Source organism: Zootoca vivipara, chromosome 10, assembly GCF_965207765.1.
Source record: "Zootoca vivipara chromosome 10, rZooViv2.hap1.1, whole genome shotgun sequence".
In the NCBI taxonomy this organism is placed as follows: Eukaryota; Metazoa; Chordata; class Lepidosauria; order Squamata; family Lacertidae; genus Zootoca; species Zootoca vivipara.
In genome coordinates this window covers 46,928,056-46,954,355 of record NC_142593.1, presented here as the reverse complement: position 1 = coordinate 46,954,355, position 26,300 = coordinate 46,928,056, and the positions used below count along the sequence as shown (strand labels likewise).

At 43.8% G+C, this 26,300-nt stretch overlaps 1 protein-coding gene across 1 annotated transcript; it reads right to left on the bottom strand.

Moving 5' to 3' along the window:
* Positions 1–3,480: 3,480 nt before the first annotated feature.
* On the bottom strand, positions 3,481–26,200 carry SLC45A2 (solute carrier family 45 member 2). Its single transcript, XM_035100647.3, has 7 exons — positions 25,570–26,200; positions 21,823–21,999; positions 18,317–18,636; positions 14,995–15,138; positions 7,368–7,491; positions 6,215–6,423; positions 3,481–3,725 (listed from the first exon to the last, which is right to left on the bottom strand). The coding sequence occupies exons 1-7, from the start codon at positions 26,015–26,017 to the stop codon at positions 3,495–3,497; spliced, it is 1,653 nt and encodes a 550-aa protein (XP_034956538.3). The 5' UTR covers positions 26,018–26,200; the 3' UTR covers positions 3,481–3,494.
* Positions 26,201–26,300: the final 100 nt, after the last annotated feature.

The window sequence follows — 26,300 nt, the reverse complement described above, 5'->3', positions numbered from 1 at the left end:
CTGCCCTGATGGCACTCCCATTCAAAGTCATGATGCTATCATTCTTCATTTCCCACCTCATTCAAACTCCTATATCTCCCTCCCTAACCCTACCACCTCCCTGCTTCCTCTCCTCCTTCCCCCAGCTCCTACTTTCTGCCCCTGCTCTCTTTTCCCCACCATCCACTTCCTTCAAGTCCCCTTGGCATTCTGACAACCCCTGTCCTCACAGTTGCTCCTTCTCTTGACTTGCTACCTCCAGAAGTCCCTTCTTCTGCCACTCTTAGGTCCACTAGGTTGGGGAAAGGCTGTAACTCAGTGGTAGAGCATCTGCTTTGCATGCAGAAGGTCCCACGTTCAATCCCCGGATCTCCAGGTAGGGCTGAGACAGACTCTTGCCTGAGACCCTGGAGAGCTGTTTCCAGCCATGGAAGACAGTTCTGAACTAAATGGTCTGGCTTGAGATAAGGCAGCTTCCTGCTCACACCCCTCTGAGAGTAGTTTAGCTGGTGGCAGGCAAAGGAAGATACTTCTCTGTCCTGGAACATATATTATATATAGTATAGATACAGATGTTGTTGCTTGAGTGACAGATAATCTAAACTGGGGGTGGGGGGAACCTGTGGCCCTCCAGATGTGATTGGACTCCAAATGTCATCAACCCCTGTCAGCAAGACCAGTGGTCAGAGATGACATCTGGAGGGCCATGGCAAAGCCACTCTTGGTCTAAAGCAGTGTTTTTGGACTACAGTTCCCATCATCCCTGACCACTAGTCTTGCTAGCTAGGGATGATGGGAGTTGTAGTCCAAAAACACAGTTTGGATACCTAAGTTTAGGAAAACCCTGGTCTAAAGTATGGGCAGCCAGAATCTAGATATAGGTTGACTGCACCAAGCACCCTTTGCTATTAGATATAATCACCAGCCCTTTTTCCATTTCTGCTTTTCCACAGATCGCTTCAGTAGGTGCTGAAATGGGAACTGAATTATACCGTTCCTGGAAGGTTTAAAATAATTGTCACTTGAGTGCAGTTGCTGAATGCCTATCATTTTTCAAAAGCTGAAGGGTGGCAGGGGGGCGGGGCAGGCGACTTTCTATGTATGGACAAAAATAAAATGAAATAAAAATCCTGTTGCAGTAGATTGCTTTTGGTGGGAGGACTGACATTTTATTTTGCTTAGTAGTAGGCATTTTTACATTTTAGGTCTTGTTTTTTTTCAGAAGGGGAGCCTGCGTGTTTTTGGCTAGACTGTCAAGAGCATTTCCAAAGAGAAACTTTTTTCAAAGATGTTGAAAGGAGTGTGAGGTTTCTAACATTAGGGAGTAGTTCCGAATGTGCAGAAAAGCAACTGAAGCCAATTCAGTTCCCACTAGGGAGTCAGGATTCAGACTCCCTGCCTTGGATCTGTTCTTATACTATCACTTCCAGTCTGTGGTTTAATATATCCTGTGGCCTGGCAAAACGGGCGGTGCGTTCTGAATCAACTCAATAAGTCCTTGCCGGATAAGAACACATTCCATTTTAACACTCCACGTTGCATAATTTGAGTCATTTAACAAAGGACACAAACTCTTGGGTGTTTGATCTGAATCCCCGGCTTTAGCCATCTTGCTTCTGTAAGCGTGCTGCTAGCTTCTGACTTCAAAGTACAAAGAAGCTGCAAATTAGGCTTTCGGCAGGCATCTGCAATTAAGCTGCTGCTTTAGAGGTTTTATTGCCGCTATAAATCCGTCCCTCCGTATCCAGAGAGCTACCAAAAGTTTGTCTGGAAACCCTGCCCTAATCTTAAGGGTGTATGAGGTAACTGTAGTGACCTAATGATGAAGGAATGCTCTCTGCACATGGTCAGAAACATTCTACGTTATTTCTGCATTCTCTTGAGAGGCTGAGTCCTAACAGTCAAAGCAGTTTTCAGGCCAAAAGTCCAGTGAGTCCTATCCTGATGGAAGCCTTGTCACTTTTTATGTGTGTTATGGTATATGTCAAAAATTTGATCAATATAGGCATCTTCCAAGACATCACCAAGAGACTGTTTATATGTACTGGTAAATGTGCGACATTCACCAGTAAATGTCAAATCTGACTTCAGCAAATGTCCAAATGCAATACCTTTTTTATATATGCCCCATTTACATCTCCCTCCACCCCAAGGAAAGCCCTCATGACAATTTTTTTCCTGATATTTTCCACTTCGTCTGTTGAAATCTTTAAAATGGCTAGAAAACCTCAACATTCACAAGATTTCCCACACTTCCCTTTCACTGTGGTGGTTTCAAAGCTTGACTTGAACTGGAGACTTCCAGGGCTACATTCCAACCTTTTAAGGCCAAGATAGAAATAATATGGGTAGCTCAGGGTGGAAGTTTTTTTCTTTTTGTTTTCTTTTTGAGAAAAAATTAAAGCAGATGTGTTGGGGGTGTTCTACTTTTTATCAGAGCAGTTGTGCTAAAGGAGAGGGTGCCTAACTCTGATATAAGATATTATCCATTGTGCCTATATTTTTTCCTAAGAGGACAAATAGCGATAGCTGGAGCGTGGGGCATGGAAAGAATGACAAAACCCTTTCTCACCATTGCTGCTCAAGTTGGAAGCTCCATTCAGAGAGCTCTAGCATCAGAACTGTTTTAGCCCTTTGCTGTCACCACACTAGACCAGTAACCCCCACCCCAAGTGTGGAATCAGCGCAACCCTTTTCCAGTGTCCACATGGCATTGTTGGCATCAAAATGCCAGCCCAGTGGTTCCCGACCCATCCAATAAACCACTTTAAAATGGCTGAGGATCCTGGCAAACTATTTAATGACTTTTCTGTCTCTTGTAGCAACAGCAACATGCTGTGCTAGATGCTGTGTGATTTTTATTTGTATCCTTGTTGCTTCCTTTATTTCTTATCTATTGTCTTTTATTGAATTCCATAGAACTCAAATTGTAATACAAGAAAATGCAATATAAGAAATAAGAAGCAAGTAAAATTCGATTGAAAACCCCTTATGGATATGTAACACGATGGATGTGCCAACTCACATGTTCAACCACAAATCCAGACATGCCATGGACCACAGGCTGGGATGCCCCTTTGCTAATCCACATTTCTCCCTGTTTGTGAAATCCGAACGACCCATTTGAAATATTAAGCCTCCTTTGGAATGCTGCCTAAGAGAGCCTGGATAGGCACTCTGATTTTGAAAAGTGAAAAACACACTAGCTGACCTCTAGGATTCTTGTTTGCTTAAAAATAAGAAGACTATGCATGGAGGGAATTAGTTTCAGGTCTGCAGGCCTCATCGCAGAAATACAGCACACGTGATTCGCTGAGAAGGGGTGCCCTTTAAACCAGCTTAAGTCCATAGTGTAGACCTGCCTAAACTGTGTGGGAGAACTAGTGGCCTCAAACGTTCCCAGAAAACACACAAAGCAAAGACTTGCTACAGAAATAACTAGTGTGGGTACAGCAACCCGGGAACAACTGTGTTTCTCCCTTTGTCAAAGACAACAGCTTCTCCCAAGCTTCGGGCTATTTATTGTTCTCTTCCACGTAGCGAACAAAGAACGCTACAAAGCAGCAGCCCAGTAAAGCGATGGCAGAGGCAGAGATCACCACCACCACCACGCTCCCAGCAGCGCTGACCAGGAAGCCCAGGCCCACCCCAACAATGATCTGCGCCAGCTGGACCATGCAAGTGAGGGCAGCGCAGTCCACACCTTTTCCTCGCTTGTGCTCTCCAGCTTGTCCTCCGGTCTGGCCCTGAAAGCAAGCAGATAAAGGAACTCCATCAAACAAGGCACAGCCGACCATACAATCCTGCGCTGATCGTTTCACTGCATGAATCTCAGCTGTTCAAATACTACACAGTCTTGATGAGCAAGCAAGGCAAGACTTTGTTCTTGTGCCTACGACAAGTGGCATGATTTAAAGCTCTGGTGGGGACATGAGGGGTCGCCCTGCCAATTTTGTGAAACAGCCTCTGGGCTGCTGGAACCGCACAGAATAGGGAACAGTCGCACGGACCAAATGACTGGCAGGAAACTCTGCACATACTCTGAAACCCTACTCAAGCTGGTAGAATGTACCTAGCCTTTCCCGGAATCAACTTCCTTTACAGAAATTGGCAATCGGCTTCATTGGTATAGAAAGGGGATTTCTCTTGAAGTTCTTGCTAAAACTCCCCCACCCCCACTTGCTAGACTGCATGGCTGTTAAACTCTGCTTTGCGTTGCATGGATAGTTCATAAGGTTCTGTTAAATGCTGTGTCCTCTGGGCTTTGGGGGAGTAAATCTAAAGCTCCTTTGAAGTATGATGTTTCCCTACTAGCTCGCATTGAAATCCAGGGCACTTGACTGAAGAGTCATCCAATTCACACTTAACAGGGAACAAGAGTGCTTTCTGAATGATAAATTAAAAGCATTGCAAGGTCAATGTGAAGTGCATTTTTCATAAATAAATAAATAAAATGGATTTGTGATGGTCTGGGCTTATCATGGATGATACACTATAAAAACTCTTTTGTTAACAGAGCATGGAATTGAACTCCCTTTCTAGTGCCATCATATCAAATACATACAGTATTTTTATCCTGCCTTTCCTCTAGGGAAATAAAGGAACGTGTGTGTGTGTGTGTGTGTGTGTGTGTGTGTGTGTGTGTGTTTGAGAGAGAGAGAGTTCTAATTTCTGGAAATAAAATTAAACATATACAGTTCTCCCCCCCCCCACTCTTCATTTTATCCCACAACAACCCTATGAAGTAGATTAGATTGAGAGATGGTGATTGGTCCAGGATCAATGAATTTCAGTGGAATTTCAGTGGAAATGTAGATACAGATCTCCCCAGTTTTCTGACCACTGTGTTGCCTTATGTTAACAGAAGGGCGTAAAGTTCAGCAAAGAATTTAATTATCAAATGTCTGCAAATGTATTGTGACAAGCTAAGGTTACCAAGACTTTTTTTCTAAGAAAAATGAATTTCACTAGTATGTGGGAGGAAAGTAGCTATGAGCCCAAAAGAATTGGCTGGGTGCCCTCTCCAGGGGGAGAGAGACCTTGGTAGAGTTAAAAACACTCTTAGATTTAAGCAGCATTATAACATGGAATACAGGTTGTTAGACTCTTTTCATATCCTGCTTAGTTTGCTGGCCCCCTCTCTCTACCCTTCTTGCAATGAGCAGACCACATACAATTAAGTAAGTTTTAAAAAATTTACGTATAAGTCCAAAAGTCTGGTTCCTGTGTTGTTCCATGCAGTAGCAAAGAGAACACAGGTGCAATATACAGAACGTAATGCATCCTGGTCTGTTACATGGCACGGAAAGAGAGAGGAAAGGAAATCAAATAAGTTTCAGTTTCTCAAGGTTGAGGACCACTGCTCTAAACCACACAAAATCTCAAAATCTAACATCCTTGACAAAGTTCAGCCTCCGCAGCTTCTTCTGATCATGAGTGAACAAGCTAACCCAAGAGTCTGAGATGTCTTCAGCCTTGGCTTCTATCATGAAGCTCTGCTCCTTGAGCACCCTTCCTTGCCTTCAAAACATCTGCCGGTCGAGGCTGTCATATCCAATACAATGTAATTCTTGGTGGGGTTATTTTCATCCCATTCCGTGGATGACGTTGCAGCAAAATATTGTGAGCAAAGAATACTGTGTGCAAAGCCTCGTTTATTGCAAGAAAGGTGAAGAAATGGAACACCACCCCCATACAGGTAAGGAGCAGCAATGCCAGTATCTGGAGGGCAGCCACTATAGGCACCACTGCTGAATATTAATCAGAGCATGAGTTTTTCTGTTAGACGGACCTAGGTTCACTCTCTGGCATTGCCAGTTAAAGGAATCCAGGTAACAAAATGTGGGTAAGACCTCTACCTGAGATTTGGGAGAGTTGCTGCTATTCAGTAGATAACACCGGTCTAAATTAGTGTTTGCAGATTTAATGCAAATCTGATTGTTCTCTCTCTCCCCACCCCCACCCCAGCGGTGGCTACTCTAAGGCCTACTCCACTGGTTTTTTAGCACTATTTATTTCCCCCTGAGATTTTAAGTAGAAAGTCTAGAAAAGCAGGGCTCAGGTGCCGTCACCTGACTTTCAAGGTGTGAGCAATAAAGCGAGGCAACCTGGCTGTAGACTTCTGCACTCACTTCTTGCGTAGCATCCAGAAAAGGAGTGGGGAGGGAAAGGCACGGGCATTGTAACAAGGATGCTCTAGGAAAGGATCTGACAACAACCATCCCTTCTAACTTACCTCTTCCTCCTCCTTGTGATAATCAGCAATGAGGTTGAATGGCACAGTGTATAATGTGCTGGACATTACGCCAAAGAGGGAACAGAGGGCCAAAGTAGAATACACCTTGGGAAAGAGTCCAATAAAGCCAGTGCCTAGCCCAAAAAGCAGGTATCCAATGAAGTAAAGTCCCTTTAATCCAATGTAAGGCAGAAGCGCTTTCTGCAAATCTGTAGGAAGAAAAAGATTGGGAAGGGGGTGGGGGATTTCTGTCTAAAAGGAAACCATTGGAATCATTGCGTATTTGTGTATTGTTCAATGTAGATCAAGCTGGAGTGTGAAACGTCTGCAATATCTTTGAAAATAATATTACCTTCCTTCAAAGTGAAGCTGTTGACAGAATCTTACTGACCAATTGTACCTCACTTCCTCCAAGGAGCTTGCATATAAAATCTGCTTGGTTTCAGCAGCTAAAAACTTTATTTCCCACCTCCAGACTACTCTTTGGGTCTTACCACGCATATCAATGAAGGAAGCTTGAAACTACCTTATACCTTATACCCTATACTCCTGCCATTCCTGTTCATGGAACATTTATTTGCTGTCTGCTGCTGTACTCGGAGCACCCTATTGCAATGTTCAGAGCACCCATCATCTCGCGTTTGAAGGATATTGACTGTGGAAAAAGGATATTGACTGTGGAAAGGCATTCTGCCTCTATTTCAGAGATCTTTGACAATGATTTACCACTGCTACCATTCCTGTTCATGGAACATATATTTGATTCTTATTAATTTGTGACTCCATGCACATATTATATGTCTTCTGTTTATGAATTTTGAAACAGTATAGTGTTATAAAAATATTGTCAGTATATTGTCAGCCGACGTGTTGCTTCTTGTTGTTGTTGGGGATGCTTGTAGAGCATGAGCTCTACCATAATGCCCTGTTTCTGAACCTTGCCTCTGTCATGGCGTCACCAGGAAGCCTTGGCACAAACCACCATTCTCACAGCCTCAACTTTGCTTCTGTAATGTGGACATAAATAATATGGATCAACCTTACAAAGTTATTGTATGGTCACATAGAGGATGCAGGCAAAATGCCCTGGGTGTATGAATGTACGTTCTATTTTGTTCCTATCGCAAGTGATCCATTTGTTGGTAGTACTCACAGGAATAAAGCGAGGAAGAGATGGCGTTGATGCACATCCCCCAGCATCCGATCTCTACTCCCCTTTCGTAGGTTAGGTATGCTGTGGAGTTATGAGGTGCATAAGGATCACCATTGAATACAATCTGCAGTGTGTCAAAATAGAAAAGAATAAGAACAAGCTGTGCTGGTAATCATGCCTCTAAATAAAATATTGGCTTCCAAGCAAATGTGCACAGGACTGCATCTGTGTTTATTTGATGTTGGTGACTTCAATTATGATGGTGATGGTGATATGTATTGTCAGCCAATTTTCTGCCAATTACGCAGTGCCAAGAATTGATAGTAGAGTCATACCTTGGGTTGCGAATGTGATCCATGCGGGAGGCACGTTCGCAACCTGCAGCATTTGCAGCCTGAAGCGGCGCATCAGTGCATGCGCGCGATGTGATTCGATGTTTCTGTGCATGTGTGTGACGTCATTTTGTGTTTCTGCGCATGTGTGAGTGACAAAACCTGGAAGTAACCCGTTCTGGTACTTTCGGGTTCGGCACGTGGTCCGCACCCCGCAGCATTCGTAACCCGAGGTATAACTGTACTGTGGTCTGGCCTCTGTTTCAGGCAGGCTTTCTGGCAGGCTTTCTGCATCTTTTCACACCAAACCATGGCTTGGCATTGCAATAACTAACCTGGGACTCATGCATTTCCTTTTCCATCTTTCTCCCCTCACAAAAGAAACACATGGTCCCAGTTCTTGCTAAATCACAGGGCAATATCCAACTAAGGTATTCCGGTACTCACAGCAGACCTATTGAAACTGATGGACCTATGTTAGGCATGCCCATTGATTTCAATGGGTTGACTTTGAGTAGGACTACAGTCAAACCAAGGTTTACATCTACCTCTGTTTGCAACCGCTTCAGTGAGCGACTGCCGCGGACCCGGAAGTGTTTACATCTGGGTTCCGTGGCGTCGGATGCGTGCGTGTGCAGAAGCGCTCTATCGGCACTTCGCGCGCACACAGAAGTGTGCCTTCGGGGAGCGACCACTTTGGTGAGCAACCGCCTCTGCAGAACGGATTGCGGTCGCAAACCGAGGTACCACTGTAATGATACAACTCATTGCTTACTCTCCTGCCTGAAATCCAGAATTGTAAAGTGCAGCTTGAACATGGTTTCCAATCCTTGCTTGTGGGGCAGACTATGTTTGGCTTTCCAAAGTTAAAACCATGCTCAAGGCAGCTTACAACATGTACAAAATCACACCACTACAAACATAGCAAAAGCAGTCATAAACAATCATCAAGACATCAAAAAGTTCACAACCAAACTGAACAATTTCCACATAAATCATAAGATCCAAAATAAACATACAGAAAATTAGCAGCAGCAACAGCAACAACCCAGGAGGGAAAAGGCCTGCAAAGCAGGGAGCAGGTCTTCCATGTGGGATGGAACACTGGGGCAGACAAGTCACAACAGTTCCTAGAGTGTCCACTAACAGGAACTCACCTGGAGGGACACCTGACTACAGGTCAGTTCCTGTTCCCTCAGACATGCAAATGAGTTGGATTAGACAAAAGCCCTAGCCTGCAATCACTCTCTCTCTTAGCTACTTCCTCCTTCGATGGGAACACATCTTCAGAGAATCTCTAGTTAGCATGGTTCTCACTCTAGGCCTGCAGCCAAGAGTGAGACCAAATGGAGCCTTACTTTACTAAGTAGTCTCTAGATGTATATATACTTGTAACTTTTCTAAGCAAGCCTGCCTTTCTGAGATTATGCTGTAACTCAGGATGAAACTGTAAGTAAACTCTATCTTATTTTATAAACACTGTGTTGTGTATTTCTTTTAAGAGGGACAAAGGGGACCTTTGCCAGGAAGTGTAATATTGAACTATAAAGTGTAATATTGTTATAGAGATTCTAGCGAATCTAACGCACATGCTTTGCTGCGCACAAGAGGGGAATGTCACTCTGCTAATATTGGAAGCTTGCTAACACAAGCTTGGATAGGATCTATCTAATAATATATCCTAATCCACATCCCTAACATTCCCATAAAGGGTTATTACGGCCCAGGACTGCGTATTTTTGTGTATTTTTGAAGGATTGCTTTGGATTGTGATTTTGAACTGAGTAGGATTTTTTCAGTTAGAACTTCCTGGTAAGCACATGGTCTATTGTTCTCCAGTGTGCCTAGGGGATTAGCTACCCCTCCCCTCCCTCAGAGTTTACAGCACTGAGAACTCAGAGGCAGTGAAGATTATTTTGCATTTTGAGATATTTTTAGAGATTTTGATTTTGGAATTTTTGGCAAATTTTTGAATTTTGAGAAATTTTTAGAATTTTGAGATTCCAAGATGGCTTTTGCAGATTTTGATAGTGGAGTTAAGCCAGGATTCATGGCTCTAGATGATGACAATTATGTATTTTGGAAACAACGCCTGATAGCATTTTTAGATGCAAGGAATGTTTTGGATGCCATTGAAAATCCTATGCCTACTGGCGAAACAGAGGATTTAGCTAAGATAGCAAGTTGGAAACGCATGAACAGCGAGGCCAGATACATAATTTTGAGTGGACTTCGCAACAGGCATCTAACATCAGTTAATAGCAAAGATGATGCAGCTAAAATCTTAAAAGATATTGAGCGCAGGTATGGAGCATCTACTAAGAACTCCTACAGGAATTTGATGAGCAAATTAACTGCGCTGAGGATGAATTCAAGAGAAGAATTCACTGACCATATCAGCAAATTTAGTGAAATTGTTCAGAGGATTGATCTTACTCCTAAAGCCCTTGATGAAGAAACAAAGGTTTCATTTTTGATAGCATCTCTAGGACCAAGCTTCAGTTCATTCAAGAGTTGCATGGATCACAAAAGGGACCTGACTTTTGAAGAACTGATTGATCATTTGAGAGAGGAATGCAGAGATTACCTTGATTCTTCAGAAAGGAATACAGGGAGAAAGGACACTAATTATGCTTCCAAGCATTTCCAAAGGTCCAGACAAACGCCAAAGGAAATAATTTGCTTTAACTGCAATTTAAAAGGGCACATGGCGAAGGAATGCCGGGCACCTAGGAATAAATCCCGCCCCTTTCCACCAAAAGGCGAAAAGAAGGGGGGTCGTGGGCGTGCAATGATATTGCAAGAAAGAAATGTAGCTTTCCAGAGCTGTGAAGGAAAGCACAATAAGTGGCTTCTGGACAGTGCAGCAAGCAGCCATTTCTGCTATAAAAGGGAATATTTCAATGAAATAGACAATAATAAACAGTCTGAGATTGAAATTGCTGATGGAAATGTTATAAAGTCAATAGGTGCAGGATCTTTGAACTTGAATTTCAAAGTGAACAATGAGTCTTTTGATACTACAGTGAGTAATGTTAAGTATGCACCAAAGCTGAACTGTAATCTAATAAGTGTGTCTAGCTTGGACAAGAAAGGTTTTGAAATTATATTTAAAAATGGACAATGCAATGTGATAAAAGATGGTGAAGTGTTTATTCAAGCCAAACTAATCAATGATGTGTATGAGATTGATATTTCAGAGAATGAGTCTGCAAGGGTTGCACAACCCAGCAGAAAGGATCAACCAGATCTGGAACTCTGGCACAAAAGGCTTGGACACAGGGATACCAACCTTATCCTGAAAATGCAGAAGGAAAATCTGGTAAAAGGTCTACAGGTAAAGAATTGCAGTACACCAATGCCAAACTGTACAACTTGCATAACTGAAAAGGCAGTCAAGCCTTCCTTCCCACGTTGTACAGAGAAGAGAAGCACAAAAGTCATGGACACTGTTCATACTGACCTATGTGGTCCGCTGAATGTACCTTCCCTAGGAAACAATAAGTACATTCTGATATTTATAGATGACTTCTCAAGATATTGTGTTGGATATTTTCTAGAGGAAAAGAGTCAGACACCGGAATTGTTCAAACTGTACTTAAACATGGTGAAGAACAAATTCCAGAGAGCTCCTTCCACCTTAATTTCGGATAATGGTGGAGAGTTTTGCTCACGGCAGATGAAGGCCATCATGGCACAAGAAGGCATAGCACATGTAACTACAGTTGCTTACACGCCTCAACAGAACTCCATTGCTGAGAGAAAGTTTAGGTCTATTATGGAGATGACAAGGTGCATGTTAAAAGAGGCCAACTTGTCACAGAAGCTATGGGGTGAAGCGGCGAATACGGCGATTTATTTGCAAAACAGATTGCCTACAAAGGGTGCAGAACGCACACCATTTGAACTTTGGCACGGGAGAGTCCCAAGTCTGCAGCACATACGTGTGTTTGGAAGTGTCTGTTATTACCACGTGCCCAAAGAGCGCAGACACAAGCTTGGCTCCAGAGCAAAAGCAGGTATCCTGGTTGGATATGCTCCTGGAGGAAAGGGATATAGAGTTCTAGATCCAAAGAGTGGCAGAGTAGACCCATATCATGTGGTTCATTTTGATGAACAGGGAAAGTTTGATACAAAGAACACAGTTATTGACTGTTCTAGAGAGTCACCAGATGAAGAGTTTATAAGTTTTCCTTTAGCACAAGGAACTAATATACCTCCTAGTGTCACAACACCCCCTACAGGCGACACCCCAGAAGACGCAGAGGTCCAGACCCCTGGCGGCACCAGAGACGAAGAGGAGGAGCTGTACGTGGACATGCCAGCGTTGGAGGAGGATGAGGATGCTGATGCGGTTGCACAACCAGAGGTCAGATGCTCATCCAGAACCAACAAGGGCGTTCCGCCACTACGACTGTCCTACTTTGCAGGGTCGGCGTCTCCACCAGAACCTTCCACTTGGGAAGAGGTAGAGCAGATGCCAGCCACCGAAGCCAGTCTCTGGAGGAAAGCCGCGCAGGAGGAGATTGACGCACTGCACAAGAACAAGACCTGGACACTCACAGAATTACCTGCTGGTAAGAAAGCAATTGGGAGCAAATGGGTGTTCAAGGTTAAAAGGGGTTCAGAAGGGGAGGTGCAACGTTACAAAGCAAGACTAGTGGCACAAGGTTTTTCACAGCAATATGGCCACGACTATGACCAAGTCTTTGCACCGACAGTAAGATACAGTAGCGTAAGATTACTTTTAAGCATCGCAGCATCTAAAGGGATGGAGGTAAAACACATCGATATAGCTACTGCGTTTTTGCATGGGGAAATTTCTGAAGAAATTTACATGAAGCAGCCTAAAGGTTTTATAAAGCCAAATAAGGCACATTTGGTTTGCAAGCTTCAAAAGGGACTGTATGGTTTAAAACAAGCAGCCAGAGCCTGGAACTTGAAATTGCATGGAATGCTGGTGAAACTTGGGTACAAGCAAGGTGAAGCTGACAAGTGTTTGTACACTAAGCAGAGTAATGGACAATTTTCTTATATTCTTGCCTTCGTTGACGACCTTTTAATCGCAACGTCAAATGACAGGGATTATAAAAATGTAGTCCAGCACCTCAACAAGGAAGTGCAAGTGAAGGAATTAGGACCAGTTGAGTATTACCTCGGGATTCAAGTGGAAAGAGAACAGGATGGTTCATTTCTACTTAATCAGAAGCAAAAGATAATTGAACTGTTGGAGAGTATGCAATTGCAGGATGCAAAACCCGTCGACACCCCGATGGCTACAGACTTCTTAAAGAACCAAGAGGATTCGAAGCTGCTGCCAGACAACACAGAGTACCGGTCAGCAATTGGTAAACTTTTGTATTTAGTTACCACGTGCAGACCTGATTTAGCCAATGCAGTAGGGATTCTCAGCAGGAAAGTGAGTAGTCCCACTGAGCATGATTGGGTTGGTGTGAAGAGGGTGGTTCGATATCTTAAGGGTACAATGGATTGTAAATTAAAGTTACCAGCTGTCAGTGACCCTAAGCTCATTGGGTACACTGATGCTGACTGGGCGGGTGATAATTCTGATTATAAATCCACAAGCGGGCATGTCTTTATGTATGGGGGCGGAGCTATCACATGGGGCAGTTATAAACAGAAATGTATAGCTTTATCGTCTACAGAATCGGAATATGTTGCGGCTACAGAAGCGTGCAGAGAGATTTCCTGGCTGGACCAACTCCTAACAGACTTTGGCGTGGAGAGAAAGGAACCTATAAGCCTGCTGGAGGACAACCAAAGCTGTCTAAAGCTGGCGCAGAATGAGAAGTTCCTAGCACGCTCAAAACACATTGGGGTCAGGTACCACTACGTTCGCCAGATGATACAAGATGGACTTGTTGAACTGTCGTACTGCTGCACATCGGAGATGACAGCAGACATCCTAACAAAACCCCTGCCAAGACAGAGTTTCCAGAACCTGCGTGTCAAGCTGGGACTCTTGGGTGGTTGAATAAAGTTGCTTATGTTTTGTTTTGTATGTAATGAATGTTGTGAATTGCCTGAGAAGGGGTTTGTGGGATGGAACACTGGGGCAGACAAGTCACAACAGTTCCTAGAGTGTCCACTAACAGGAACTCACCTGGAGGGACACCTGACTACAGGTCAGTTCCTGTTCCCTCAGACATGCAAATGAGTTGGATTAGACAAAAGCCCTAGCCTGCAATCACTCTCTCTCTTAGCTACTTCCTCCTTCGATGGGAACACATCTTCAGAGAATCTCTAGTTAGCATGGTTCTCACTCTAGGCCTGCAGCCAAGAGTGAGACCAAATGGAGCCTTACTTTACTAAGTAGTCTCTAGATGTATATATACTTGTAACTTTTCTAAGCAAGCCTGCCTTTCTGAGATTATGCTGTAACTCAGGATGAAACTGTAAGTAAACTCTATCTTATTTTATAAACACTGTGTTGTGTATTTCTTTTAAGAGGGACAAAGGGGACCTTTGCCAGGAAGTGTAATATTGAACTATAAAGTGTAATATTGTTATAGAGATTCTAGCGAATCTAACGCACATGCTTTGCTGCGCACAAGAGGGGAATGTCACTCTGCTAATATTGGAAGCTTGCTAACACAAGCTTGGATAGGATCTATCTAATAATATATCCTAATCCACATCCCTAACATTCCCATATTCCAGAACTCACAGCCAAGATGGTCCCGTTGGTTATCCCATCCTTAGTAGCGCCAGTGCAGTGACAACCTCCACTAGCAAGTGGGAAGGATCAGACTTGAAAAACCCATATACAAGTCTGAATAGCATCAAACAGAAAGCCTTAAATGTCAGGTTTATTTCTGCTGGTTTAACTGCTAGTTTCTAATTTTAAAATGCCACATACATTAATGTGGTAAACAAAACAATTAACTGCTAGTTTCTAATTTTAAAATGTATGGTATGATTGCCAGTTCTACAGATTCCAAGAGTGAGGTGAAGGGGAATCAAAAATTTAGAACACAAATGGAAACCTTTGTGTTTTTATGACTGCTGTTTTCATATTTTGGAGACTGCAGTAGATTAAACAGCAGAAACCTTTTTTTCAAAAAAAGTAAAAGATGAAAAACCCAGCTACCCAATGGACCCAGTTCTACGAGGAATGCTTGGAGGCATCCATTTTTTGTTCTTGGAAATCTAATCTGCCTGTTCTTGATGTTGACAACTGTTGAAATTTGCCATCATACTGCATAAGCAAGCAAATAAAAGTTAAATCCGAAAATTTGAATTTGCCCAGGGGAAAGATGGTTACTTTTCCGTACCTGTCCCATGAAATCGGTGAAGAAGAGCATGTTGGAAAGGAAAGCTGTCCACCCCATCAGATGGCTCACACACAAGCAGCGGTAGTGGGAAGGCATGCTTAGGAGTGCTTTTAGGAGGGACTTAATGGTCATCTGCTTCTGAACCTGAAAGGAAGGATGTTCCAAAGTTTCACTGAAAAGTCTCCCAACAGCCTGGAGGATTCCTGTCCCTCCCCCACTCTTCAGTTTCTCGGCTCTCTTGTCCCCCTTCTCTTCCTCTCTCATAACACTAGAACTTGTGCACACCCAATGAAGCTAAATGTTGGAAGATTCATTACAGATAAAAGAAAGAACTTCTTCATGCAGCACTTAGTCAAACTATGGAAATCGCTCCCACAGAAGACAGTGATGGCCACCAGCTTGGATGACTTTAAAAGAGGACTTGAATAGATCTCGGCTATGTTCTAACTTCCTGTGTCAGAAGCAGTATGTCTCTGAATACTATCTGCTGGGAATCACAGAGGGCAGAGTGCTGTTGTGGCTCATGTCCAGCTTACAGGCTATCCCTAAGCATCTGGTAAGTCACTGTGTGAAAAGGATACTGGACTAGATGGGCTGATGGTCCATATTCTTAAAAGAGGACTACTCTCAGGGCATGGTCTGTGGGCAGGTGGTGCAGCTGAAGCTAAGGAGGTCTAGGTCTCATGCCTGGGAGCCCTACCTATTCTGCCTTGAGGTAGATGCTACTGGAATATAAACTTATTAGATGAATTATTAATAAAAAGTAACACCACTGTCTCTCCAGATACAGATAGATGATGCAGAAGTTTGTGGGAGTGGATGCCTTGCATGAAAATAAATCAGCACGTGAAAACAACTTTCAGGAGACCGTTTTGAATGGTTGGCAAGGTGAATCGAGACAGCTCACCCCGCAGGAATTGCCTCTGGCTGACAGCTAAAGAGCTAAAGAAACAAGGAATGAACTTTCTCTAAAAATATCAGATAGCTGGGGTTTTAGCTAAATCAAAAACTCAAGGCTCACTTCTATCTGATTTATCAGGTGCAGCTGGTATGCATTTGGACATCAAGTCTTCCTTATTCAATTTTGTGCTACTTTGTTCACACTGGTTGCTTGCAATGCTATTGCTCCTTATACTCCTACCTGTCCTGATCCAGCAAATCTGGTTTTTTAAACAACTTTTTGCAGTTAGGAAAGTGACAGGGAAATGCACTGAAACATGAGGGCTGAACAAATGATTAACAGGAAGACATACAAAAACACCACAAGGATATTATGTTGAATGCTCATTGTTGTATAACTGCCCCATAAACAAATGAGAACAAATGTTCAAGAAATTCTGGGCATAGTCTAACCAATAGCAGGGTAAACACGCTTGAAATAAACAAATGCAAAAAAAAATCAATTTCACATAATTTCCTTGAATGCATTTTTGTTTAGATGTGAAACAGACACAAGAGCAATAGTGTCAGACCATTGATCCATCTGGCCTGGTACTTTGAATTCTGATTAGCAGTGGCTCGCCATGGTATATATTGCCAGTGATGTAAAACACTTCTACAGATCCCAGAACAAGATTGGCACAATCCTAAGAAAAAACATTGCTTGTTGGCACAAGGTTGGCACAACACAGCTGTGATCAAAGGAGCAGAATGTAAGCCCCACTGGCTTCAAAATATATCAACTTGCTACCAAATATTCATTGAAAATAAACACTTCAGAAGATTCTGACCAAAGTTAATTCAGTTTTTTACATGGGTGACTCGTGGCCATTTTCAGATCTAGATGCAAAATTTTCTGCTTATCAGACTCTTCATATATCTTTAGGAAACAAGGTACATGTTAACGTTTCATTTCCCCCAGACTCTGGGTACAATCCTGCACACATTTACCTGGGAGTAAGCCTCACCGAACAAAGTGGGACTTACCTCTAAATAAGCATGCATAGGATCAGGGTGCAGACATACTTGCTTTTCTGCCATTTCCAGGTCCTTTTTCAAAGAGCTGGTTTTTTAAAAGTGTTTCAGTAGAATGCACCAGATGCTTAATGCAATTCAGAATCCTGTGTTGTTAGACCAAGAACCATGCAAAAGCAGTTGACATCTGTAATGAATGCAGCATGTACTGACCGGCTGACCTCTTTTCACTAAACGCATTAACTTGAGGACCTGGCTGAGGGACAACTGAACATAGCGATGCTAAGTTTGCCAAGATCCAAGATCCTTCTTGACTAAATGGAAGACATGGAATCCGAGCAAAGTTAATCAAGATCAGTGAACTCAGATAGCTGGGCAAACATATTGCTCTCTGGGATTGCAGCCAATGACTTATCTTTAAAAATGTAAAGCTAAATGTAAAGCTATTAGAAGAGGAGCCCGCAGACTGTGGGTTTCATTCACAGGGGACCACAGAATATTAAGTACTGTGACACAATAGGTCTTATTTCATGAAGAGCCTGTCAGATAACAGTCAGACAGAGATTGACATCTGGAATTCAGTATTGCACTCTTGCAATCGTTCCATCTGTGCAACCATTCCAGCTTGCCAGATGGAACGATAACCGCTTCTCCTTTGCATGCTGTTCTGGGAGTCCTCCTGACCTTCAAGTCAATTTTGGGAGGTGCAGGGGGAGTGGAAGCCCAATTGCACAAGTGAAAGTCCTTCCACCAAAAGGGCTGATCGGGTGAATCCCGCCCAATATTTCTTATTTCTGCACCAAGTCAGAAGGGAGGAACCACCATACAAGATACTTAGTATCTTGGTGTAATTTAATGATTATATCCAAGGGGAACAGTCCGGTGAAAGTGTGTTGCAGTTAAGTTCCACTAAAAGTAATGTGATGTTTGTCTGGACCACCCATTCAATTTCACTGCCTTTAACAGACCCTACAATACATTCCTGTGCTTGCGTACTCACAAGTCCCGCTGAGTTTAATGCGGCTTATTCCCAAGTAAGTGAGTACTGTATAGGATTGCAGCCTCTCTCATAACTAACTTTTTAAGATCATACCCAAAGAATAGGAAATAGGCCATTCATAAATATTATGTGTTGGAACCAGACAAATTAGTTGAACTTAGGTCCCATTGAACCAGATAGGGCAAGTTAGTTATGACTTAACTGAAGTTCTTTTGATTTCAATAGGAACTAGGCACAACTTACTTAGTCAGGACCCAGCCCCATGTTCTGGCCTCCATTTTTATTTTGAATAACCTGATCCTCCAAATTGATTACATCACTTTCCACTTTACATGAGGGTCCAGGGCTACCATGTCAAATATGTTAGGATTAAAGGCAGAGATGGCAATCTAAAAAAGGCAAAATTACCTGAATGTCTTCTTTGAGGGTGGGCTTCCCTTGCTGAGACAAAACCCGTATTTCATTATATCCGCTGTTAAAATAACCATTCTTGACTTTTCCTATGGAACCATATGGATAGGGCTCAGCTGTTTTCAGCAGGGCTTCGGATTCTACCTTGTCAGCGAGAGAAGTTTCGGGAATACTGCACAAGTGTACAGTAAGGCAGATCAGGAACACGAGAGCAGCATAAAAGAACATCACCTGGAATTCTGATCCCAAATATTTTCCCAAGACAGTATGCCCCCAATCGATGGCACCTGTAAGGTAGCCAAGGGCCCCTCCTAGACCTAAAAAAGAACAGAAAAATAAAGACAGTAGAATCATATTTAACATCAACATGTCAGGTTATGTCTGTGCTCCTTCCAAGAGAGGTCCAGAGAGTGGCAACATGAGAACAGGCCTTTTCTGTGGTGGCTTCCCAATTGTGGAATGCTTTCCCCAGGGAGCCTCACCTGGCACCTTCACTATAAATCTTTAGGTGCCAAGCAAAAGCATTTTTCCATAACCAGGCCTTTGCTGAAAAAACAATGTATGGCCTTTTAAAAGTGTTTGTGGGAGCGAAGCTATTTGTTGTTGGTTGTTGTTATGGGTGGGACAAAGATGAGTGGTCAGGGGGAGAAGAGGGAGCCAACTGGGAGGAAGTGGTGTTGGAAGCTGAATAGGTAACAAGGTTTAGTGAGCAGGAAGAGGCTGTGGCAGAGAGCAGTCCAGAAGCAGAGACAGAAGCAGAGGCTGGAGAGGAAGAGGGTCAAGAGGCAGAGATGAGGCAGGTTGCTGAAGAAGCCGGGCATGTCCCCATGCTGCTGCAACAAGCTCCCAGAACCAGAAGAGGTATGGAGAGGGAGGAGCAAAGGCAGACAAGGCAAATAAGTCTCTGCTTGCAAAGAACCTGGGGTGGGGAGGAGGAAATGTAGTGAACTTTGGGGAAGCGGGGACCTTCAGTCCTTACAACTGCTCATAGGAGCAAGATCTACTGGGATGAGTTGCTGTGCTCACTAGGCCTGACCCTCTGAGTCAACCTGCTTCCTTGAATTAAGAGTTAACTTCACTGACACAGTGTGATTTATTGCTGACAGCATGTGAGTGAGTGTAGAATGTAGTCTGTTGTGCAAAAGTAAAATATACACTCATTGCCTTGCCCACCCCTGGGATGTGGCCCCTGGGAGGCTACCCAGAAAGGAATGTGGCCCTAGGACTGAAAAAGGACCCTTCCTACGTTATGATGCTACAGATTCTAGTAACAGTTTGCTTCATGGGAAGTTCTCAGCTTCATGCATTTGCAAGTGCTTCTAAAATGCACTCACAAATACTAAGGTTAGCAGAATATGCAAGGCCAAATCTACATATATAACCCACAGTTTATGGGCCAAATCTACATATATAACCCACAGTTTAAGTAACTGCTAGGGGCTGACGTCACTTAGACTGCAATGCAACACAACCTTCTCTTTGTTTAGTGGCGGTGTGGTCGGCAAGCATTTGAATCACATGGAACTTCCTTCCATCTCTCGCCACCGTCCGGTGTCACTCTGGAGGTCAGGGAACCACCTGACCTCATAAGAGACACTGGATTTGAGGAAATAAAAACTCTCATTTATGGTGGGGAGAAAGATTCTGGGAAAATATTCCAAGCTGGGGGGAAATAACACATTTTCTTTCATGACCTTCCCCATCCCACCCCACAAATCATGAAAATACTGTTGGCAGGGGAAGGGAAGAAATAAAGAGTATGCAGCCAGGCAGGCCAGGTCATGGAGAATCCATGTGGTAACAAGCAGAAGAGTGAGTTGGGATGGCAGGTGAGGAGGACTGGGCTTTGTGGGGAGAACCTCCTAGCTCAGAGCAAGCCTATATATTAGAGGGAACAGAACAATGATGGAGGTGATCGGAGTTACAGCCCAACATCTAAAGGCCACATGTTCTCCCTCTGTGGGTTAGAAGGAGCCCATATGCTCTGGTGGGGAGCCCGCGACCCTCCGGATGTTGTTAAGTTTAGACACCCATCATCTCCAGCCAGTAGGGACAATGGTCAAGGGATGGATGAATTTGTCTATTTTCGTTCCACTCAGTTTCTCGTATTTCCTGTCTTAAATTCAGATCTCCACATTTCTGCAGCAATTTGCGAACTGTTATTTGTTAATGCCTCATGAAAATGCACCAGAATTTCAGTGCAAAGTTCTCCCAATAAACACATTTTTGTATGCAGTTTGGACTAACATACACACTTTGCAAGCAAATTGCCATGTGTTTGTTTGGAGAATTAGTACAAATTAGGTAGTTTTCACATTAATATGCAAGCAAAATCAACACACACACACCCCAATCCCTAGTCAAGTATGATAGAAATATAGAAACACAGACTTGTAGTTGGAAGGGACCACAATAGGGATCTAGTCCAGCCCCTGCAATGCAGGAATCTTTAAGCCCATAATTATTTATCTATTTAAAATCCACAGTTATTTCAAAAAATATCAAGATGGTGTCCAACATATAATAGTAAAATCAACAAGAGTATTCATAGAAGCACTAACAAAACATCAATAAATACTGATCAGTTAAAAAGAGAAAATTCATATTTATTATGGGTCCAACATCTGGAGGACCACAGGTTCCCCTAATATAATCACATTTATTTATAATCGCATTCCCCCTAATATAATCGCTATAGAATTCTGGGAACTGTAGCTTGTTAAGAGTGCTGGGAATTGCAGCTCTGTGAGGGGTAAGCTACAGTTGCCAGGATTCTTGGACTGTCCCAAACTTCTTGGCATCTCTTTTGTTTGTCTTGAAGATTTGCATGGCATAATAAGCAGGTTTGTAACATCTAAATGCAAAATAAACACTGCATTGCATGTGATAGCAGCACTATCAAAAGGCATGACCGGCAAATTTATTTCCCACCAGACACTGGGGGTGAGTGGGGAGAGGATGGGACAACTGCACTCTTCTACGCAGTATTTAAATATGCAGCTAGAGTCCACATCTAGTTTCCTGAGATGTAAGTTTTACTAAGCCCATTGGGACTTGCTTTCTATAGTCAATGTGGCTAGGAGTTTACAATACAGGTTTGAAAAGCTTATGCTGCTGTATCTTCTCTGGCCCTTTGCGGGGTTTCAGTTCCCATTGTGGAAAATACAAATATGCAAAAACAGAACAGTATAACAACCCAATATGTGCCGAAAGCAGGAGGAAATTCTTGCTCGTTTGGCTTTAATTTTAATTGTATGATGCTACTTCTTTTAAAAGAAGCTGTTCCTCCAGATCCTTTCTGTAGCAGCTACAGCGGTCACAAGATGACCTGTTAAACAATGCTTGTTACTGAAGCACTGCATCAGATGACCATCTTGTTCAAGAAGCTTAAGCATGCGAAGACGGGAAGGAACTCCAGGCAGCCGCCACCTTTCTCTCTCCTTCATCGCGCCATATGAATAAAGGGAGGGGAAAGAGAAGTGTTCAGATTCTATGGATTTTACCTGTCAGGAGGGCATGATAATGAAGCCCTTTCTCCTTGTCCTGGTGAGAGCAAACGTCAAATAAATACGCCTTGATGGGACCATCAATGAAGTCAGCAGCAAAATCAAAGAGCACCACTCCCAGCATGGTGATAACTATAGCCCAAGTCCTCTGGGTGCCTCTGTCTGCAACCAAAGCTGCAAAAGAAGAAATTGGTTCACTTTACAGCCATTTCCTAGACACCGTGGAGTACTGTGCTGAGGGCCAATGCGGTCGCAATTTTCTGTTGCTTTCTTCGCTCACAAGAGCCATCGCTTGCACAGGAAATCTCTAACAGGAATGCTGGGGGCTTCTCAATCTGTGATTGTTCTAAGATTGCAGCAATTGTCACTTTTTTATTTTTGTGCGTTAGATGTGCCAGCAGGTTCCAAAATGGACCCCCACCCACTCGTACCTTACCTCTTTGCAGCTGGCTGTGCCAGTCTCTTTCAGAAGGGATCTAGGAACAGAGATGTATGATTGGAGCAACTGGCTGAGAGAAGGCAAGGTGCAGGAGGGGGGAGAGTTCACCCCTTTTACACATACCAGTTGCGTACCCTCCAACATTCCTCAGATAAAAATGGGAGATTTTCATCTGAAGAATGTTGGAGTGTATGTTTCTGCCTTTGCCCCCCAGGAGTTTTCACTTCCCCCACCCAAAATGACCCTCCTCAACCCCTCCCTCAATCTGTCATCCTAAATCATCCCAAATTATTATATGTACCAGTTCATGAATGATGTTCACCAGCCATACTGCATAGCTTGCCCCTGAAACTACTGCAATATCTCCAGTATTCGTTTGCATGCATGCTGGGTTCCAGTTAGGGCAACTATATCACTGCACTTATTGCCAACAAAGCTGGGGATTCAACCATTGCAGCTTTTCTTTCCCAGACGTATTCCACCCCTCTGGTCTGGTCCTTTCACCCACCACTCCCTTGCTCCACTTTCTGTGTGATACACCTGGATGGGAAAAGGAACTAACAAAAGGACAGAGGGAAGCTGTCTGGAGCAGTGGAGGCCATTAAGTCTTCTGCTTTGTTGGGTAATGCAGGTCGCAATCTCGGGGTGGCAAGCTGGCAGCCGAAATCACACAGTCTGAGTTGATTTATGTGTTGAGCCAAAGGCTTCATTAGGCACCTGATTATATTTTATTTTCTACAAGAGATTCTTATCACACGCTGGAAGGAAATAGCTGGCTTTGAACCACTTTAGTTGGTATTAATGCACTTGGTAGAAATCCACTTAACTCAATTGATTGCAATGGGACGAAGGCAATTTAAATGCAAGACCCAAGCACTTTGGAAATTGTATTGCAACACCTCCATTCTTGAATTCCCTGTTGTTTCTGCAGGATGACTACTGAGTCAGTGGCTAGAGGTGTAGGGTTAACAGCAGGGGTCCCCAAACTAAGGCCCGGGGGCCAGATGCGGCCCAATCGCCTTCTAAATCCGGCCCGGGGAGGGTCCAGGAATCAGCATGTTTTTACCGTGTTTCTCATATTATAAGACACGTCTTATATTTATTTTTTCCTCAAAAAAACACACTATGGCTTATTTTCAAGGGATGTCTTATTTTTTTTCCTCCTCCTCCTGCCGCAGCCGGCATTGCTGCTGCGCCTATCACTATGTCTTATTTTTGGGGTATGGCTTATATTCCTTGAATGCTTAAAAATCCTGCTATGGCTTATTTTATGGGTATGTCTTAAAATATGAGAAACAGGGTACATGAGTAGAATGTGTCCTTTTATTTAAACTACATCTCTGGGTTATTTGTGGGACATAGGAATTCGTTCATATTTCTTTTCAAAATATAGTCCGGCCCCCCACAAGGTCTGAGGGACAGTGGACCGGCCCCCTGCTGAAAAAGTTTGCTGACCCCTGGTTAACAGCGTCAAAAATCTATTGGATTTCTAATCTACCAGAGCACTTCCAAAGAAGTTTCAAAGCCCATTATAACAGCCCATTCATCTTGACTGCTGAACCTCACAGGGTTATTGCAGGAAGTTTCTCATTTCGAAAGCCTCTAAAGAATGTGTCGTGAATTGGTCCTTAATTGTGGTGAAATAAGCACTCACAGAGCCTAGGGCTTGCCGATCAGAAGGTTGGTGGTTCGAATCCCCGCGATGGGGTGAGCTCCCGTTGCTTGGTCCCTGCTCCTGCCAACCTAGCAGTTCGAAAGCAGGCCAAAAAGTGCAAGTAGATAAATAGGTACCGCTCCGTCGGGAAGGTAAACAGCATTTCTGTGTGCTGCTCTGGTTCACCAGAAGCAGCTTAGTCATGCTGACCGTATGACCCAAAAGCTGTCTGCAGAAAACGCTGGCTCCCTCAGCCAGTAAAGCGAGATGGACGCCGCAACCCCAGAGTTGTCTGGGACTGGACTTAACGGTCAGGGGTCCCTTTACCTTTACCTTAAGCACTCATAGCTGCTTCCTTTATTTACATGGACACTGCAGTTTGAGAAGGCTATCAAGTAACGTCTCCATAGAGGAGGGGGCAGGGAGATGGGGAGGGTTCTAGAGACCAAGTCCTATGAAGATAGGTTGATGGAGCTGGGCATGGAGAAGAGATAAACTGAGAGACAATATGAAAGCAAGCTTTATATATCTGAAGGAATGCAACACAGATGGTGGAGCAAATTTGCTTTATGTTCCTTCAGAAGGGAAGACCGCAGTTAATGGACTCAAATTGCAAGAGAGCGGTTTCTGACTAAACATTAGGAAGAGCTTCCTGAGAATGGAGCAGACTGGCTCAAAAGAGGTGGTCATCCAGCCACCACATCAGGGATGTATTGGATGACCTTTGAGATACCTTCCTGCTCTAGGATTCTAATAAAACCAGTTACCTGTTGTTAAGTGCCTCCGCTGTAAGCACCTTATATTTAGGGATCCTAAAAGATGTTGTTGGGATTATTGATGTTTGTTTATTGCATTTCTATCCCACCTTTCCCCCAAGGCGGTCAAGGTGGCCTACACATTTCTCTTCCTTCCAATGTTATCTTCACAAGAACCCTGTGAGGTAGGCTACGCCAAGCTTGACTGGCCTAAGGTCACCCTATGAGCTTCATAGCTGCATGGGGATTTGAACCCTGGTCTCCCAGGTCCTAGTCCAACACTATAACCACTATGCCATGCTGGTGTATGTGAAGTACTTGAACAATCAATAAGAGCATTTGTGTCTTATTAATTGGGAGTTTGAAGTGCTTCACAGACACTGTCCATTAGTGTTGTTGTTGTTGTTGTTGTTGTTGTTGTTGTTGTTGTTAATTTCTGCCAGTATTAGCCTCTGCATCATGGAATCACAGCATAGTCCAACTTTTTCATGAAATAAACAATGATTAAAATGATTAATCTCAAAATCAAATTAGCTCTTTGCCTATTTTCTTCACTCCTGGAACCTGTCTGTGCCTGGAAAGAGGAGACTGTGGCAGCAACAGTCGTATCAAACATGTATGCAGACTACAGACAGCATTTGAGTCCAAGCCTGCTTCAAACACAAGGTTCAGCCCTGCAGTGCAAGAGGTCTTTTATTTATTTAGCACATTAGTTAATTTTTACGGTGCTAGCTAGTCCTTCACAGACACATAACCAAATATGCACACTTCAGACTTGTTGAGAAAACTTGCATTTTCAATCGGAGGTGGGGGGATCCCCACCCCACCCCACCCCCTTATCTTTGGATTCACAAAGGTGCATTTTGCATGGCTTAACAAAGCGTTCAGTTACTCACCTGAGACAACTGTCTCTCCATTGAGGTACAGAGCCATCCCCACCAGCATCATAATGCCCAGGACCAGGATGTAAGGTCTCCGCTTGCCCCAGGCTGAATTGCAGTGGTCACTGGCCGAGCCAACCACAGGCTGCAGCACAAAACCAAGGATGGGGCTTATGAGCCAGACGAGGCTATAAAGGCTTTTGGGGAGCCCCACGCTGAGCAGCACAGGTGTGACGAAGGCAGCCTCCACGGCGTAGCAGAACTCTCGGCCGAACATGGCCATGCTGTGCATCACCAATCTCCCCGTTGCCTTCTTGGGGGGCTCCACTGGACTAAAGGGCTCTTCAGCTGCCAAGGACTGCAGCATGGTTTCCTCTTTGCCACTGCTGCATTCCATGCTGGCGATGCCCAACTCACAGGGGCGCGGAAGCGGCCCACCGAAATCCTGCCTGGTTAGAGTCATCGGGCTGCTTTCTGGGAGCGTGCTCTGCCAGGCATGGATCTCAGGTCAGCCGGTAGGAAAAGGAGCTGGAGGAGGGGCACGCACATACTTTTCAGGGCTCTCTGGAATCACAAGTTGCACGAGGGGGGAGTGGCGGGGGAGTGTGTGTCTTGTGTGTGTCTGCGACGGAAGATTAGCACAATTAGAGCGCCTGGCTCGCTGGAGAGTTCTCAGCTATGACTGGAGGATTATCTCAGAGAAGGGGGGGGGTGGATCATGTGTGTATACTATGCTCACATGCCCG